Below are 15,241 nucleotides of genomic sequence, written 5' to 3'. Positions count from 1 at the left end.
AGTAAATGTACTTTTGTTCGGATACATGTGCGTAAGATACAAGGGCGTTCATGAAAATGACTCTATGTGTGCATGAGGCATGTGACCACCGCAAACTAAGCCTCCACTGATATTTATTTAATCATCATGGTCTCGTATATATTAGTCCAAACAATACTGGTTATAAGACATGATTCATGTTAGCGTTTGGCAGTGTTTACAATAATATAAAATAAATCTCGACACTTGCCAAATTTCTATTTGCAAAATCGAATAAAATTTATGCATGTCACCAATTTTAGTTATATTGTAATATAATAACAATAATTTAAGTATATAATTTATTTCTCAACAAAAACAAACAAAGAACCTCTAAATTTATGAATCAGTAAACTTGACAAAAAAATATTTTAAACAAAAATGAACAGCAGGAACTATGGATTAGTGTTGTTGCATTGGATCGTGAGAGCAGATAAAAACAGCTATTATCTACATGTTTTATTAATCAATTATTTAGCAGTTGTAAACCATCCATGTATTATAAGAACTGCATGAAAACAAACCTTAGTGCTACTACTAAGTCATCAGACAGAAGAGGCTAACAAAGTAACTTACAAAATACCGTTGTCTCTTTAGTTCATTAGTACTATTATATTATTTTTAAGAATAACCACAATACTTGCGAGACAGAAACTTTGAAATGACTATACTACAAAAGAGTGAGGGACCTTGATCCGTGAGGTGACATATTACCAACACTCGGACACTCTCCCACCAATATTTTCATCATTATGAATTTTCACCTCTAACTTGTTGTATATATATGTATTTATGATAGTCTAGTTTGATATAAATCTTTTTTTGCCTCTATAATCGCTATGATTAGCGTTATAATAGTGTTTAGTAAGGTATACAAATAATTTCTTACAGTTTATCCCTTGTTGTAATGGCAAAGTTTTTTTTTTTTGAATTGAATATTAAATTTAATTCAAAAAAAAATATTTTTACAACAAAGCATCCTTATGTAAATCTTTAAAACAGAAATCTTCTCCTAATTATTCAATCTTGACTCGAACCAAGCACTCATTCCTCCTTTCATATCTTTATCTCCCTTTCTTCTGATGACAGTGAATATATTTCTCATCGTTTTGTCGAGCCTTGTTACCAGCATCTCACTTGGTGATGACCTTTCTCCGTGTCTTCGTTGGTTTCTTTATCTCCACACCGAATAAATTGTGGTCTCCATAACATATCTCAGAGTGAAGATTTTGATTCTGTTCCAGTTCAGACCATTCAAGGCAATCCAAACAATTTGCTCTAGATCAATTGAAAACTGATCCCTCATCACACCCTTAGCTAGACTCTCCCATATTCGAGTAGAGTAAGCACACTCAAAAAACAAATGCTTTAACGTCTCCAGGGAGCTCTGGCACAATACACAAGTTTCATCTATGTTCTGGTTCCAACTCCTCATTCGATCACAAGTAGACAATCTCCCATTCATAGCTTGCCAGAATATAAAGGCAAACTTCGGTGTAGCGTATTTAAACCATGTGGTTTATAATGGCAAAGTTTACTAACTTGATGACATAAAAAGTAGATTTAACCAAATAAAACTATATTAAAATTCATTTCATATGTCATGAAAAAAGCAAGAAAAGCTTCTAACAAATTCCCAAAATAACGCAAGAAAGAGAGTGAATTGTCATCATCATAATCAAGATTAGCAAAACTTTGATCTAATATGATATCCCTAATTATTGGAAGTAAAAAAAAAGGACAAGGGATCGATCAGATAAGCTGTCCGAAATCTGGGCCAACGTTGTGGTGGATCAAGTAATCATCACCGTCCGACGAGACGTCGAAAATCATGGCAGTCTCCGTACCGTGATGGTGATGTATGAACTCATGGTGGGCCTTCGTCATCTCCTTCTGTCGTCTGAGCTCCATAACTTTCCGATGAGAATTCGAATGCTTCGCCAAGACGAACGTCGGACTCGCCGCCGGCCGGTACTCCGGCACCAGACGCCCCGATTTGTACCTCACGCCGCAAGCGTTGCACAGCGTCTTAGGGCCCATTGGACCCGTCCGCCACTGCGGCGTCTTGTCGGTGGCGCAGTGGAGACACCGCCGCTCCTCTGCGCCGGAGTCCAGCAAAGAATCTTTCTTTCGCCGGAACCCGTCGAGGGCTTGCTTTTTCACGGGATGTGTCATGGACACCGGCGAGGTCGGAGGAGAGAGGTGGTGGCGGGAGAGAATGGTTTCTCCGGTGAACGGGTTGTCGTAAACGGCTTCCATGAGAAGCCCACGTGAGGCCCAGTTACACGCTGCGGCGCGTGAGCGTTTGCTCCTGGCTTTGGCCGGCACGGAGACGTCAGTGGTGAAAATCGGACTGCTGCTATTCTGGTTTTCCGGTTCGGGTTTCGGGTCGGGTCGGGCTTTGTAACCGGATATTAGCTGTAGCTTCTGTACGTCGTCGGTCGAGAACGAGTCCTCCACGAAGTTAGACAGCCACTCCAGCTCAGCCAGCTCATCACTCTGTCCGAACGAAATAATCAAACAAATAATTCAAATCAATTAAAATCGACTAACCAATAAAACTTCCCTTAAATTATATGAAATTCACTAATCACAATTACATATATCCTTTATATAATCACAAGTACATATCATTTATTTTGCTTTCCTAAAATTCAATAATTAAATTACATACAATTAATCATATATGGAATTGTTTTAACATACCGGTACGCAAAGGTCGCCGGAGAAGCTGGTGCCGTCTTGAACATCACCTTGGAAACTAGTGAGACCTACGGGGGATAACGAGGAGGAGTTAGAGCTGTCGGTCACGGCCAAGGCAGTGTTAGCGCCGTCGGAATCAACAATGACATCATTTTCCTCGTCATCATCATTAGAGAAATCCACCAAGAGGTCATCTACGGCGAAATGATCCGCTGTGTGTAAGAATTCGTGAGCTTCTTCTTCCATGAAATTCTATAGGTTGTTTTTTCCCGGTGGGGTTGTTACGGTGAACTCTCGCCGGAGCTCTTGTTAGAGAGAGGAGAGGAGAGAGTGGAGTGAGGGGAAATGTGAATTTAAAAAGGAGTAAAGTTAGCGAAAGTCATGGTTTCTGTAGAAAGATAAAACTTTTATTTTTATTTTGTTATTTTTATTTCATTTTTATAGCGAATGAAGGGGACAAGAGATAAATCATCATACATGTAAATCGGAAGGTTTGACGAGGACAAATGAGATTTTATTGGGAATATTTACACTAATTGATTAATCCTCTTATTTTATTTTTTTCTTTAATAGATTCTGATTATAATTGATATTTCCCAGCTGGATTTACCATATTTTATTTTGTTAACATACTTGTACAAACATATAATTAGCCACGTCTTTCCTAGAAACATATCTTATCTTTACCTTAACTAACACAACACTACTATCTATTAATGGAGAAAATATTGTTTTTATAGATATATTGATTTAGATTGACAAATGTGATATTTGTACCGGTAAAATTGTCACACGTCTACTTTTAAAAAAATAACATCATACTATTTATATATTTAAACCAGTGGTGGTAGTCCAGTGGCGCTTAAGGGATTAAATCCAATACAGTGAACTCTGGTTCGAACCTCGTTGGCCATACGGATATGTACTATTGCTTTCGGTTCATTTGAATGCGCATGAGAGAGTCTATTCGTGGACTGTACCTCCATCCGGAGTTAGATCTGTGTCTTTAATAGACCCGGGTTTAATACTTTTTTCATAATATTTATTTGAGATTTATCATGTATGGAAGGTAGTTAATGCAGAAATATTCAAGAAATAATTCAAAGATTAATGAACCAAACATGTGCAATTGTGGTATTAGTGGTGGGGACAACTTTACTAAAAGGGTCATAACGTTGCTTCAAAATTACAAAAAGTACCCCTCACGTGCATGTGTTGGATGATGATCACGCCGTTGATACTCGTTAATCGACAACACCATTAGGGGGAAGTTGAAACCGGTCCCGTTTTGTCCACATTGTATGTAAATCTATGTAAAACCGGATTGAGTTACCGCTTTTGGTAAATCTATATACGGTACAGTTGTCAAATCATTCGGGGATTATCATCGTAGCATCTTCCAGCAAAAAAACTCTCCCCAAGTCATACAGTTATCATACCGCAGCGATACAAACCTTTTGTCAATTGAAAGATATTACTAATCATCTAAACTAAAAAATCATTCCACCAATGCTAAATGCAAACATAATTATATGAAATGCGGTATATGTATATGTATTGAATAATCTCATCATGGTATATATATATATATATATGCAATAATCAACAATTTGTATTATATATATAAATTTCCTGTAAGTCATTAATAAGTTTGGTAGTCAGATTTGTCGTGGTCTAGTGGTGGATTGTCTTGATAAACGTGTATAAATCATTTGCTCTGAGTTAATTCTCATTAGAATTTGTAAGCACTAATGAGCCAAATACAGAGACTTTGCTCAATGTGAAAACCCAAGCCCAACCGAAGACACAGCACAACAAGATGGGCCTGAAGCTAAATGATAAACAGAGCTACTGCAACGGTCAAGCAACGCAACGTTCATGTCACAGTACGATCAACACAGCTCAGCAAATACAACTAGCTAACAGATTTGATTCCCTTGTATGCTGACGTGTTGTCTTATCTGAACGTAGCTCAAGTGTATAAGAGCAGGATAATATCAGTCTGTAAACGTGGAGTTGAATAATACAAAGAAAACTTTGTCTTCTCCTTCAAGCTTTGTTCAAGCTTTTATGGTATCAGAGCCCCATGGATGGTGTTCCTGATCATCTTTCTTCACCTTTGACGATAACCCATTGTGTTACCCTGAAACTGTCTGACAAGAACTATCTGTCATGGAAGTTCCAGTTCGAACAGTTTCTCAGCAGTCAGTCGCTTCTTGGTCACGTTACCGGAGCTACGCCACGCCCTTCACCGACGCTCACCGTTCACGTTGAAGAACAAGTTACGGAAACTGCTAACCCTGACTATGCCAAATGGGTTCGTACGGATCAAGTAGTCATGGCTTGGTTAGTCGGTTCGCTAACGGAAGACGCCATCAAAGGCATTTACGGTCTTCATTCCGCTCAGGAGATCTGGTTCCACCTTGCTCAGCGCTACAACCGTGTCACTCCAACAAGGAAACTTGACATTCAGAGTCGTATACAGTCTATGAAGAAAGGAAGCAAGACTTTCTCGCAATACGTCGCTGACATCAAAGCGTTATGTGACCAGCTTGAGTCCATTGGTGCACCCCTCTCCGACCAAGAGAAGATCTCCTCTGACTATCCTTGTGCTATTGAGTTCGACTCTGATGGTGTTGTTGTTAAGGATAAACAGACAAGGCAGCTGCTGACAAAAGGAAGTAGGCAGAAGGATCTGTATGTGTTGGAGAACATGAAGTTTATGGCTTACTACTCTTCAAGGCAGCAAGCTACAACTGATACTGTTTGGCATATGAGGTTGGGCCATCCTCATCTAGACATTCTCCAACGCCTCACGCAGAATAAGGCCATAGTAGTTAATAAGACAACTTCTCGTTTGTGTGAAGCTTGTCAAATGGGAAAGATATCTAAGCTCCCTTTTTCCTCTTCTTCTTTTGTATCAAAGAGACCCCTAGAACGCATCCATTGTGATTTGTGGGGACCCTCTCCGGTTGTATCAACTCAAGGATATCGATATTATGCAATTTTTATCGATCATTTCTCAAGATTTACATGGCTGTTCCCTTTAAAGATTAAGTCTGATTTACACAGTGTATTCCTTCGATTTCAAAAGCTGGTTGAAAATCAACTTGAACTCAAAATACAGTCCTTTCAATCTGACAGAGGGGGTGAGTTTATCAGTCGACAACTTCTCAGTCATCTGGCACATTGTGGTATCAGACACATGATGTCCTGTCCGCACACGCCGGAGCAAAACGGACTAGCAGAACGCAAGCATCGCCATGTCACTGAGCTTGGTTTGGCTATGATGTATCAAAGTAAGGTTCCTCATCAACTATGGCTTGAGGCGTTCTTTACTGCTGTGTATCTTGGTAATCTCCTGCCCTCGTCTGCTCTTTCTAATCACAAGAGTCCGTATGAAGTGCTTGTGGGAAAACCACCAGTGTATACCTCTCTCAGAGTTTTTGGCTGCAGCTGCTTCCCTATGTTGCGACCCTACCAGCAAAACAAGTTTGATCCTAAGTCATTACACTGCGTCTTCATTGGTTACAGTGAGAAACACAAGGGCTATAGATGTCTTCATCCCCCATCGGGTAGAGTTTACATCAGCCGGCATGTTCTCTTTGAAGAAGCTAACTATCCTTACACTGCAGAGTATCAACAGTATCAGTCTCCACTGGCTACTCCTCTGTTGTCTGCGTGGCAGTCAAGTTTTTTACAACCTCAGCCTATTGAAGAAACTGAGCAGATCATAGTGGACGACACACCAACGCTGTTTCCTCAAGTTATTCATGTGGCTCCAGCTGTTGAACCTGAACAACAACAAAATATGTTCAACGAGAATGATTTCCCTCCATTACCGTCACCAGCTTCGTCTCAGACATCCTCATCAAATGATAGTCCTGCCGCTGCTCCAATACCCACACACCCTATGGTTACCAGAGGGAAAGAAGGCATCAGAAAACCAAATCCTCGTTACGTTTTGTTCACAGTCAAGACTAGCTACCCTGTCCCCAAGTCTACAGCTGCTGCGCTGAAAGATGAACGTTGGACAGAGTCAATGAAACACGAGATGAACAACTTCAAGGTCACACATACTTGGGATTTGGTACCCCCTGATCCCACCATCAATCCCATCTCATGTCACTGGTTATACAAAACAAAGCTCAAGGCTGATGGTACAGAAGATAAACTCAAATCCCGGTTAGTGGCTAATGGAAACAATCAAGAAGAAGGAATTGATTTTGTGGAAACATATAGTCCAGTTGTGAGGACGGCAACCATCAGATCAGTGCTACATGTTGCAACGGTCAAGCAATGGAATATAAAGCAACTTGATGTTGAGAATGCATTTCTCAATGGTGACTTGAAGGAAACTGTCTATATGAAGCAGCCTCCAGGTTTCTCTGATCCAAATATACCAAATCATATATGCAAGCTGCGCAAAGCAATTTACGGTTTGAAACAATCGCCAAGGGCGTGGTTCGACAAGTTCAGCACGTTCCTAATCGAGTTTGGTTTTAAATGCACTCTCCGAGATCCCTCTCTGTTTGTGTATCTACATGGAAATGATGTTATCTACTTGTTATTATATGTTGATGACATGCTGTTGACTGGAAGCAATGAAAAGTTGATAGAGAAGCTCCTGCACAGTCTCAACACTCAGTTCCGCATGAAGGATATGGGCACAGTTCACTACTTTCTTGGCATTCAGGTTCAAGCTACTAGAGAGGGTTTGTTCCTAAGTCAAGAGAAGTATACGAAAGATTTGTTAATCAATGCTGGAATGGATGAATGCGCTTCTGTCATCACACCATTACCTCTTCAGCTTGATAGAGTACCAGGACAAACAGAGCTCTTCTCGGATCCTACATACTTCAGGAGTCTGGCTGGTAAATTACAATATCTCACGCTGACCCGACCTGACATACAATATGCTGTTAACTACGTCTGCAGGAAGATGCATGCTCCCACGGTTGCAGACTTCACCAACCTGAAGAGAGTGTTGCGTTACCTCAAAGGAACATATCAGTATGGTATCAGCCTCAACGCTAACACAGATGTCACTCTACAAGCATTCAGTGATAGCGACTGGGCTGGGTGCAAAGAAACACGAAGGTCTACAGGAGGTTTCTGCACTCTACTTGGATCAAATGTCATATCGTGGTCCGCAAAACGGCATCAAACAGTGTCTCGCTCATCAACTGAAGCTGAGTATCGTACTCTCTCCACCACAGCCTGTGAAATGAAATGGATTGCAGCTCTTCTTGGTGAGATGGGAGTCTCAATACCAGTCACTCCAAGACTCTACTGTGACAACTTGTCTGCTGTTTACTTGACAGCAAACCCGGCACTCCACAACCGGTCGAAACACTTTGACACAGACTTTCATTATGTGCGTGAACGTGTTGCACTTGGAGCTTTGGTAGTTCAGCAAATACCAGCAGTACATCAGCTGGCAGATATTTTTACAAAATCACTACCGCAACGACCGTTCCTCCATCTTCGGTCCAAACTTGGTGTCTCGGAACCTCCCGCCACAAGTTTGAAGGGGTGTGTAAGCACTAATGAGCCAAATACAGAGGCTTTGCTCAATGTGAAAACCCAAGCCCAACCGAAGACACAACACAACAAGATGGGCCTGAAGCTAAATGATAAACAGAGCTACTGCAACGGTCAAGCAACGCAAAGTTCATGTCACAGTACGATCAACACAGCTCAGCAAATACAGCTAGCTAACAGATTTGATTCCCTTGTATGCTGACGTGTTGTCTTATCTGAACCTAGCTCAAGTGTATAAGAGCAGGATAATATCAGTCTGTAAAAAGGGGAGTTGAATAATACAAAGAAAACTTTGTCTTCTCCTTCAAGCTTTGTTCAAGCTTTTAGAATTCAGAAACAAAGTCATGACATTATTTAAGCAGTCTTTTTCTCTGTGTGTGTTCGTGTGTGCTGATTATGTGATTTTTCATCGTGTGTGCTGATTATGTGATTTTTCATGCTAGTCATAAGTGAAGCTGGAACTTGAATGTGTATTAATATTTCATATTGTTGCTTCGTATATAGTTTTAGCCTTTACGCTATCTCAAATGGGATTTTAACCCTTCGTTTGTTTGAAATCACATAATCTCCGTTGTTTTTAAGTTATCTTGTACTATTGGTTAAGTTAAAATAAAAGATTTGTGAAATCAAAACATTCTACAAGTCGATTCGATTATCTAACCCATTGAACAATTCCTCGGGACTTGTATAAGAATAAGAGTTAAAAATTCTTTAGCTAGCTATTGTTATCTTACACGTTCTTTCTAATCACATGTTAAACCTCTTTATTCCTTCTCCAACCCCACTTTTAGGCACGACAATTTCCAGCTCAGGTAATCAGAAAGAAACCTGGTCTTAAACCCTCTAGTTCTTACCCCTAATTTTAAATCCTATTGTATTAACCGAACACCTACTATTACAAATTCACCAGTCATAACTAGAATCCAAATCTGTTTCCTGAAAATCAGACATTGTAACCACTTTAAAAAGAGAGAATTACTATGGTATTGTAATCACTGTGGCTATTATAAGTACATCTAGTTAATTAACCAAAAACATAGATACGTAAAGAAGTCCCCATACGTAAAGTAATTAAAACGGGAAGCATATAATGAGCACATTAATGGTCTGTGATATATATGGTAGAAATGTAATACTAGAAGAGAAAAATCAAAATTAAATGGTTATATAATTTATAATGTGTTGGTACTGTCAATGGCGCTCGTTATATATATACTTAGTCAATCTACAAGACCATTCATTATAAGTCCTCAAAGGTGTGTATCAAAGCTTATGAAACTCGATTACAACACAAAAATAAGAAGAAGATGGAATATTTTGAGTTTAACGAAGTTTGAACTATATAATCTATTTTTTCAAAAGAAACGTTTGAAATTTATATGTGCGTATCTTTAGAAATAATAGTACAGGTCTATGCCTGAACACATCTTGTATACTAGATATATATCTTATAATAAATGTATGTGTAGGTGTTTATGTATAACATTAAGTTTAGAATAGTTTGCGGCTTTACTGCAGACGGGATTTGTACATGCATGATGCAGCAATACCCTCTTGTAATGAAAGACTCGTTCATAAACAACTTCCACACACAAATAAGGTACTCTAAAGTATTCTTCTCCAAGTAAAAAATGTCAGTGTCATCATCAGAAGTATTATAGCTAGGGATAATTTTTGCTCATTTATGCAACGGACGAACGTTTTATGTATGTATAATCTATCGCATCCAAAGTCACAAACATCCTCTACAAATGCTTGCAATCAAAGCGTTAGTGTTTTGGAAGAAGCGACTCACTTAAGTTTCCGTAGCTTCACATGAGTGTCTGCATACTTCAGAGTTCAGACACGTGTCTAGAGAAGACCCTAGTTTCATGGGACCCAGCTTTTCATCTTACGCCAACCACTACGCGAGCGTCGTTCGAAACAACGGATCGGATAAGGTTTATTTATGACTCTTAATATAGCTCATCACTATTCATCGATCTCATGTTGCTATTATTTTACATCAGTGATCGCTTGAACCAGACTCTTGCTTTTGAATATTACATCATTCAATTATTATTATATTTATATTTTTATTTTACATCATTCAATTATTATTACACTTAGTTTATGTTATCTTCCTATATATGGTAATTATGACAACGGATCCTGAGAAGTAAGAAGTGCGTGAGCGTGGCCAAAGAAGTAGTAGTGCCTAGGAGTGCCCCTCACGTGTCAAAAGCGAAAGACTAGTGGTGCAACTCCATTCAAAATTAGCTGGGCCTAAAACGAACCTCCTCATGGCTCGTACTTCTTTGAAAGTAACCGAGAAGCCCAAAGCATCTGCTAGTTATAGTGAACCGTGAGCCTTTAACAGCAGCGTGAAGTCGGATGTGCTTTCAGTTTGTTTGTTTTTTGCTCTGTGTTAATTTATGGCGGTGGTAGGTCAACTTCAAAATATGGTTCCGTAGATCACTATTATTAACTCAACTTCAATGGTGTATGACTGTATCGATCTCAGCTGGATTTTAGAGTGGAATTGTTATCTTCTAAGTACTCTATTATAGAGTTGAGGGATCCTTTAGGCTTATGTTATCATTTAAGTGCTCAATTACAAAGTTCATGATAGGATTCTCCAGTCTTGTCTTATCAATGGTTCTTGCCTGTATAGTCCTTTACAAATTATCAAATTCTACATATTCTTATCGTTTGATGTTAAAGCCTCCTTTCTTTACATGATTTATCCACAAATATATACGAGTGAGAAACGAACTTACAATTATACATTTAAAAAAAAAAAAATTTATTTATACATCACACGGGAAAAAAACATTACACGGTTTACTTCCATCAGTTTCTTTACCATACGTACACATAACTAAGTTAACACCCTTCTCCCTCTCTACGTGTAACTTTGTATCTTTATATGAACATAGTAACATATACGTACGGCTTTATCGAAAAACATACATAAACGTTTTGCATATATGAGTATACTAATTAACCAAAGCACGATCTTTTAGCTCCTTAGCCAAAGCAGGCATGCAGCTAGAGCTCCTAGCGAGACCACCTTTTTCAGACTTGGTGGGTCTAACCATCGTCTTAGACCTCTTTTTGAGAATTTCCTTAACGGCTTCTGCTTGAAACAACGCTGGATAACTCCGGCCCAGCCTGTTGAACCGGGAACATGCGCTCATGTGTGCCTTCACTGCCTCCTCACGCCGCTTCTCCACCACTAGCTCACTGTTGCTCATCTTCTCCATCTCTTGCTCCACCGCTTCTGAACATAGCCCGCAAATCAGCTTCCCTGAGAATTTTGAACGCACACGGCTTATATACTCTGGTGTGCACTCTTCAGACATGCCGCAACACTCGCACTTTGCATCTTCCACTTCGGATATCGCTGCTAAGGACAATAAAGTTGTTGTGGTTGCGGTTGGAGTTGGTTCTTTTGCTAGAGTGTTGTCTGTGGATATTTGGTGTGAGATATCCGAGAAAGTGCGTTGAATGGGGGCCATTAGTATGATTGGTCTTTTGGTGGTTTCGATCCTGTTTTGCTGTGTATAATAATTACTCGTATCTATGTTTTTATGTTTGTTACTTGATATGATGATGCGTATTTATAGTGTTAAGAGAACGGTCTCGAGGGTTCTGTTTCCCTATCTACTTTAGTTTTTGGCCTGCCAATAAAAGCATGAACAATTTAGCTTTTATTCAATGAGTTAAAAAGGACCAACCTCACATGTATATCTTGAGGAACACGGTAAAGCCGATAAAAAGTTTCCCTTTTTTTGTCAGTGGGAAAGATGATGTTTATTTAGTTGATAAAGAAACTGGTAACACTTTTTTTTTTTTTTTTTGATAATCCAGGTATCCGGACCTAAGTCCGACTATCCCACCGCGTCCAACCGGAACTAGAGGGTCCTGGCGGCCAAACGGAAACCATGTTAAATCCGCTGTGGTCGGGCCTCGAACTCGTGATGGCGGGCACCTCAGCCGAGGTTCCTATACCACCAGACCACGAGGCGCGGTTACTGGTAACACTTTTTTTTCTTCTTATCAAGGCTCCAACTCTAAGAGATATTCAGTTTTATGGATGCGTAGAAAATGAGATAAAAATAAATGAGATAATGGTATTCTTGTAGGAAACTGGTAATTAGAAGAAGAATAATATGAATTAAATTATACCATTATAAGAAAAGTTGTCCGAAAGAATATAGACTTATATACGAAACTAAATATAATTAAAATTAATGATATATTATAATTTTATATGTATACAGCGCAAAATACTGCATATTGGTCTAAAATAATTAATAAAACATACTTCTATCACGATAAAATTAATTAATTGATATATGGTATAGGTCAAAGGTAAACATGTACGTATGTATTTTTACGTTTTGATTATCTCCAAAGCATTTCCAACTCCACTTTATTTTTTACTATAAAATAGAATCTATGCTATTAAAAGAAAATAATTTTTTAAAAATCTATTTAACAAGGTTGTTGGACAATTTCATTAGATTTAACTATTTTTTTGATCTTACTTTATATTTCTCTAACTATATAAATACTTTACATAACTTTCTCTAATTTAAATGAACTCATTTATTATTCTCCCATAATATATTATATAGTTACTCTAACAATAAATCTCCATGATCCCCATAAATATTCACATGTTTACACATAACGTGTACCACGTATAGTTTCATTAATAGTATAAATTTTTAATGGTTTAGTTATGTTTAATATAGGTTGTAATGGAGAATCCTCTGGTATATAACATTTTTTTTCATTTTTACGTGAATAGGAAATTATAAGCCTTAATGTCAACTATTCAACTATGAAACATTAATTTAATTAATTACACGCAATCAGTTATTAAGATTTGATCTTATATTCTTATATATGAACTAAATGATTAATCTTATCATAAAAAAACATCAAATGGGTCTAAACGGGTCGGAGATTTAAATGTAATTAGTAAAAAAAAGAGACTGGCTTAAATATAACATGTTTATTTACTTTGCAAATTCTAACAATGCATAAGATAAATAACTAACTATTAATTATTTGAATAAAAAATATTCGAGTCATTAATTTTTTGTGTGCATAATTTGGTTTATAAATAGTATTTCTAGGATATTTGGTTATTTAGAAATTATATATAATTAATATTTGTCGGTATATATTTTTTATTTTAAAAATTTAAGTACTCATTTGGTTCTCAGTTCGATTTCTATTTTTTTTGTTCCAAAGATATAAGATATGCTTGGTTATTTATAAAATTCAGCTTAATTTTGTTTTTTTCTTCAGTTTGGTATGGTTTAGTGCACTCAGGTAAATATACCCAAACCTATACATTATCTTATATAGAAATTATATAAGAAGAATTTATTTAATTTCCAAAATAAACTCGTGCTTTCTAAGCGCAAGTCAAAATCTAATTTAGAGTAAAAGTGCTCAAATGATACTTTATTTTTCACTCTATAATAGAGTAAAAAATGAGTGTACTATATATATATATATATAATATATATAAAATAAGTTGTTGTTTTTTGTTCATCACTTTATTTTCCACTCTAAAATAGAATACCGTTGGAGTATAATTCAACTCTACTATAGAACTACTCTATTTTAGAGGGAAAAATTGAGTTAACCATTCGAGATAGTGTAACTAAAAAGAAGACAATTAGCATCAATCTATTACAAAAAATCCATAAACAAATAATAATAGATGTAATTCGTTCGCTGAATAAAAGAGAACCAAGTTGCTCACCTATTAATTGGCATTTAAACGACGTGCATGATACTTTAAGAAAGAACACCCTTTTTCCTCTCCATCTACTTCCAGCAAACTCCAGCTGCATGCGATATCGTTTTCAACTTAACTGGTGTTTTCGTAACGATGACCCTTTCGTTTCTTAAATCTAATTTTCTCTACACACATTATAACAATAAATGGATTTGTATCAATTGTTAAGTTGGTCCAAATTCCATAAAATCTCCATATTTGCTAGTCCAAACCGATTTGGACACTACAAAAAAATGAATTATTTTTAACGGTTAAATTCTTGGAGACTTTTTTCGATGGATTCGGCGGCTAGTTCCATATGGTTAAAAATTTGTTTAAAAAACGGAAAAAGTTTTAGCCATTTTTTTGAAAATATCAATCGGTCATAATTTTTCTAAGATAATTAAATATCTATCAGGAAATTTCAACTGACAGTTTCAATCAAAACTTTTGATGACATTTTCTATTAGAAATTCATGACAATATTTTTCGTCAAAAATCTATTAAAGTTCGTTGTTTTTTTGTAGTCTGGATCTGATTTTAAATAAGTTTAATCACCTTTACCAAATATTTTTGTCTAAACAGTTCAAATTTGTAAATTTCATTTAATCGATGGTTTTTGTCGCAAAAGAAAGTTAATATATAAAAATGAAAACACTACAAAAAAACATATTTTTTACTAGGGCAGTATTCGTTGTAAATTCGTCGTAAACGGGGTGTTACGACGAATTAACGTCGAAAGACGTTTCGTTGTTAAACGTCCGTCGTAACGGAGGTTTCGTCGTAAATGACTCGTTACGTTTACGACGAAATATATTCCTCGTAAAGCGCAGGGAAAGGATTCGTCGTAAACGCCACGTAAGACTTCGTCGTAAATCCCACGTAATTATTTCGATGTAAAGCACACGTAAATACTTTCGTTGTAAATCACTCGTAAACATTTCGATGTAAAATCCTCGTAAATATTTCGATGTTAATCACTCGTAAACATTCGATGTAAACTCCATGTAATGTTTACGAGGAGTTTACATCATTTCTTATTATATTATTATTAATTAGTATATAATAGATTTTAATTTATATTTAATATTCAGAATTTAAAATAATTTAAATTTTAAAACAAAATATGAAATTGGAAAACATATTTTAAAAAGTCATACAATAATATTTAAATTCATAATACAAACAGAAAAA

General features: G+C 36.9%; 2 protein-coding genes across 2 annotated transcripts; both read right to left on the bottom strand.

Moving 5' to 3' along the window:
- Positions 1 to 1,672: 1,672 nt before the first annotated feature.
- On the bottom strand, positions 1,673 to 3,101 carry LOC106302021 (GATA transcription factor 12). Its single transcript, XM_013738530.1, has 2 exons — positions 2,725 to 3,101; positions 1,673 to 2,517 (listed from the first exon to the last, which is right to left on the bottom strand). The coding sequence occupies exons 1-2, from the start codon at positions 2,965 to 2,967 to the stop codon at positions 1,771 to 1,773; spliced, it is 990 nt and encodes a 329-aa protein (XP_013593984.1). The 5' UTR covers positions 2,968 to 3,101; the 3' UTR covers positions 1,673 to 1,770.
- Positions 3,102 to 11,038: 7,937 nt separating this feature from the next.
- LOC106303813 lies at positions 11,039 to 11,845 on the bottom strand. The gene has a single exon (XM_013740139.1). It carries the CDS (start codon positions 11,763 to 11,765, stop codon positions 11,244 to 11,246), a length of 522 nt encoding a protein of 173 aa, XP_013595593.1. The 5' UTR covers positions 11,766 to 11,845; the 3' UTR covers positions 11,039 to 11,243.
- Positions 11,846 to 15,241: the final 3,396 nt, after the last annotated feature.

Source organism: Brassica oleracea, chromosome C7, assembly GCF_000695525.1.
Source record: "Brassica oleracea var. oleracea cultivar TO1000 chromosome C7, BOL, whole genome shotgun sequence".
Lineage (NCBI taxonomy): Eukaryota > Viridiplantae > Streptophyta > Magnoliopsida > Brassicales > Brassicaceae > Brassica > Brassica oleracea.
Note: the sequence above shows the minus strand (reverse complement) of the source record. Positions and strands in the feature narration are given on the sequence as shown.

Excerpts from the sequence above, each read along its gene's own strand:
- LOC106302021 (XM_013738530.1), bottom strand. The coding sequence starts at position 2,967 with ATGGAAGAAGAAGCTCACGAATTCTTACACACAGCGGATCATTTCGCC. Across the intron at positions 2,518-2,724 it reads CCGGCGACCTTTGCGTACCG|AGTGATGAGCTGGCTGAGCT; the intron begins GTATGTTAAAAC and ends TCGTTCGGACAG.
- LOC106303813 (XM_013740139.1), bottom strand. The coding sequence starts at position 11,765 with ATGGCCCCCATTCAACGCACTTTCTCGGATATCTCACACCAAATATCC.